A 4,083-nucleotide genomic window follows, 5' to 3' on the forward strand; every position below is an offset into this window, starting at 1 on the left:
ATTTTTTTTATAGCATTTTTAAAATGTTGTTGTTACTAATACAGAAATGAAAGTAAATATGAATCTGATTATGAAACTGAACATAAAATTAATATTGATTTTAATTCAAAAATAAATTAAGACAACTAAATATTGAAAAAAATTTACCAGTTTTTTAGGGATAAGACTTTCATAAATATTTATTAAAATATCATGGTTAAAACATTTTCTTGGACCGTTGTGCTGGCAGGCAGGTTTGAACAAGTGCTGGTCACATTAAAAAGTTTGCCAGACATTATTTAAAAATAATAAAAAAATTAATACATTAATAAATCTAAGATTCATTTAATCAATAATTTATAATTTAATAAATCTAAGATTCATCAAAATTTTATTTTAAATAATATTTTTTTTGATTGAGTATAAATATCAACTATTTCATAACATTTTTAACTGTTGTTGTGAGTAAAAAAAGAATGAAAGCAAATATAAATATAATTATTGAACATAAAAATGATATTGATATTTATTCTAATTTACTAACTTATAACAAACTAACACAATAAAATATAAAAAAATATTATTATTTTACAATTTTCCTACCTTACAGATTTTCCTATGATAGCTTCGAGGATCTAATTTATGCTTTAAATAATATTATATTATAGAAGTCAAGATAATTATTTCTTATTGAAACTTCTTATGGTGGGTAAGATAAAGATATTAAACAGGCATACATTATGTCAAACCATCTGGTTGGGTGTTAGTCCAAGAAGAAACATAATAATCTTAGCCTCAGTCTGAATATGATAAAAATATGTTTATATCGTCAATGGGCCTCATGATTGAAATCAATTTTTCCATGTCGTATTTTACCATTTCTCATCACAAGAGAAATTGAAAGTCTCCTTTAAAACATTTCAGAATTATTTTAATTTAATCATAAAGCCAATTTTACCGTACGAGAATAACTTGCAATTGATGACTAACTCAAACGCAATTATCTGAGTGTGGGTGGTTTTGTTTCAGATGAAAGACCGTATGGACTTGGTCATTTGAATGAATAGAAACCATGGATAACTTGGAAAGTAAAGACCACAAACTTGAGTCAACCAATGGGAATATTGACATGTAAATTGATTAATGTGTGCTATATTAGTTAGCTTTTTTAAATTGGTTGTCAATAATGAAATAAAATTATAATAATTAGTATTAGTTTTCTATAATTATGTGGTATTCAAAAAAATTGTTTAAAACATTAATTGAATATTTTTAGTCACGTTTAAGATCATATTTATTGATCTATTATCATATAGAAGACAGTAAAGAATTGGATTGCAGATATCATCTTAAATTTTTTTATATCTTTTCAAGAATATGTTTGCAATCTAAATTTTTCTGTCTTCTTTTTGATGTTAGATAATTGAATGTGATTCCAAACATAGATTCAAAATATACACATTTCATTCTAGAAACAATAATTCAAATAATGTAACAAAACAAAATAACTGCTTTTTTAAAGTTAAACAAAAATTCAGCAATAATTAACCAATGTAGATGGTTTTATTTTCCAAGATATAATACTGTTAGAGTAGGTGAATGTGTGTCCTTAAATAGTTTAGTCCTTGCAGATATAAAATTTCCACATTTCATGATATCCACATGAGATGTCTCTAGATTTGAATGTGTTAAATATTTTCATTGAAATTTTGAATCAGACTCTATAATTCATCATTGAAAAATAAGAAAACAAAAAACTAATAATATTTATTTAAGAAACAAAATGAATGTAAAGTCCAGCTGTGATGATTGCTTAAAATAGTCCAAGCAGATTTAGCTTTCGAAAAGAAGAAATAATCACTAATAGTATGTATGAGCTAGAAAATAATATAACAGCCCAAACTTACTGCCAACTCAGCCATCACTAAATAATGGAATAATAGAACAATTCAAAAATTTATCTCAACTAAGCAAATGCAGTAAGTAGTCGCTATGCCTGTAACCTAAATCAAAGAAAGATTTCATTGGAGAGGGAAATTCGCCATAGAATAAAACAAGCAGCAGGCAATCTTTTGGGGATTCAACAATATGGTGAAATGTCTACACAAAATCAAACATTCATTGCAAAGGCCCTGTCCTCCAACCGTTGGTAGGGCATAACCCGCAGTAAAGTATAGCATTTTGAGGAACTTTGAGGAAAACTATATATACAACGTACTATTGGAAGAAAAGAAGAAAAACAAAAAAAAAGAAGAAAACCAAGAAAAAAACTGAACTGCAGCTGTTATTTAGCTGTGGCGATATTGTTTTTATCTGTCGTATATTCAAGCTGGGTGCTTGTTATTATATCGCAGAATTTAGTAGAGATTGCAGTACTTGTACCTGTCCTGTGAGATATGCGATGTAATGGGCAGTTTCTCCAAGCAAACAGGGCATGTCCATTGATTTTCCACCAGGAATTAACCTTTTGAGCTGCCTCGTACGTCTCTTAACCTCTTCCACCTCTGAGGACGTCGCAGGTTCCATTCTCTGAGACAACAAAAATCGATATAATGATAAGGTGCTCTGTCTTGAACAAATTTTGTGCTGCTGCATATGGGCTTTTTTTAGCCTTGACCGCAGTATCCAACAAGACTGGTATTTTGCCCTCTGCGCCATTACTGCCTGGAATTTCCATGGCTCCAGAGCATTTCTGAGAAGAGGCCTGTTTTTTTCATCACTAGATAATCTGTTGAGCAGCGCGCGGCCCCAGGCTGAGCGGTTTGCAGTGAGGGCAAGTGAGACATCGGCTGCCAGCTTTATAGTGCGACTCGAACACGGAACCTCTGCATCTTCATCTCCACTTCCTTGACTGCTTCTCGTGCCCTTTCTGAGTCTTTTCAGAGCCCGAAGAAAGCGTTTGAGATAGAGCTTCTTAAATCTGGAATTCATGGTTTCCAACCCAGAAAAGTGCTCTCTAATCACTGGATTATTAAAAAGGCTCCTCGGATAACCCATAAGGCCACTAAAATTTCTTTCGTATTGAACAAGGAGAAATGAAGAATTGGGCATAGAATTTCACAAGCGTTTTGAATCATATGTTTTTGGATGTATGATACTAACATCCATCCTGACGTGTGTACGAAGGGTCGCTGTATGGTTGATTGGAAGAGATGGGTAGGCGTAAATCCAGCATCACGAGTTTTTTCTTTGGTTTTTGTATTGCATTCGTCACATCGCAGGGTTTGTGTTTTTGCCTAGAAGCGTTTGTTCCTTCCCCACGTTGGATGCCGCATCATTAACGGAATACAGTGCTTGTTGAGGAGAATTCATCTCGAGACAAAAAGGCAATTATGAGGGGAGGAGGAGAAGTGGAAAAGTATGGATGAAATGGATGTGCAATGTATAAAGGTGGGCCATATTTGAGCGACCGGTCACATGGAAGCACATGTAGCAGTGCACACCACCTCTCTTGTGATGTCAAGTACTTTCTTATGTTCCAAAGTTATCCAAAGTTAACGACGTGCTTATCTACTTGCCACTCACTAGCAATCACCTCACTTCACCTTCTTTTTAAGCTTTATATTGATAGATTCTCTACCTACTATTAACTAGTAACCACACTTCATTTCATCCTATTTAATTTTTTATTTTTTTTAAATGAGGAGTGAAAAAGTTTACATTGGAGGAGTATGAATTTTTAATTTAATTTATTTGTGAATAAATATTTATTAAGGAGTAAAATCAATTTATAAGACTGAAAATATCATGATATAGAGAAACTTTGGAATGCACATATTCCAAAATAAATATAAAACAAGAAACAAATCATGTAAAAGAAAGATATAATATATTTACAATTTTCAAAGATACTAAATAATATTCATGACTAACAACCATACTCCATTTCATGCCATTTAATCTCCCCTTCCTTTTCCATTTTAGATTTTTAATAACTTTTTTGTATTCTATATAATAGAATGAGTTTCTTTTTCTTATCGTTTACATCTTTTTTATCTTTACCAAATCATAAAGTGAAGGAAAATAGAATAAAAAATTGTTTCTATTGAGAGAGTATAAATTCTTAACTTAATTTACTTTATGAATAAACATTTACAAATGATT

The 4,083-nt window shown here is 31.1% G+C and overlaps 1 protein-coding gene across 1 annotated transcript; it reads right to left on the reverse strand.

The window, feature by feature from the left end:
• Window positions 1-1,978: 1,978 nt before the first annotated feature.
• LOC131068591 (transcription factor IBH1) lies at window positions 1,979-3,104 on the reverse strand. Its single transcript, XM_058003819.2, has one exon. It carries the CDS (start codon window positions 3,028-3,030, stop codon window positions 2,323-2,325), a length of 708 nt encoding a protein of 235 aa, XP_057859802.2. The 5' UTR covers window positions 3,031-3,104; the 3' UTR covers window positions 1,979-2,322.
• Window positions 3,105-4,083: the final 979 nt, after the last annotated feature.

Source organism: Cryptomeria japonica, chromosome 3, assembly GCF_030272615.1.
Source record: "Cryptomeria japonica chromosome 3, Sugi_1.0, whole genome shotgun sequence".
NCBI lineage: Eukaryota > Viridiplantae > Streptophyta > Pinopsida > Cupressales > Cupressaceae > Cryptomeria > Cryptomeria japonica.

Excerpts from the sequence above, each read along its gene's own strand:
- LOC131068591 (XM_058003819.2), bottom strand. The coding sequence starts at position 3,030 with ATGCCCAATTCTTCATTTCTCCTTGTTCAATACGAAAGAAATTTTAGT.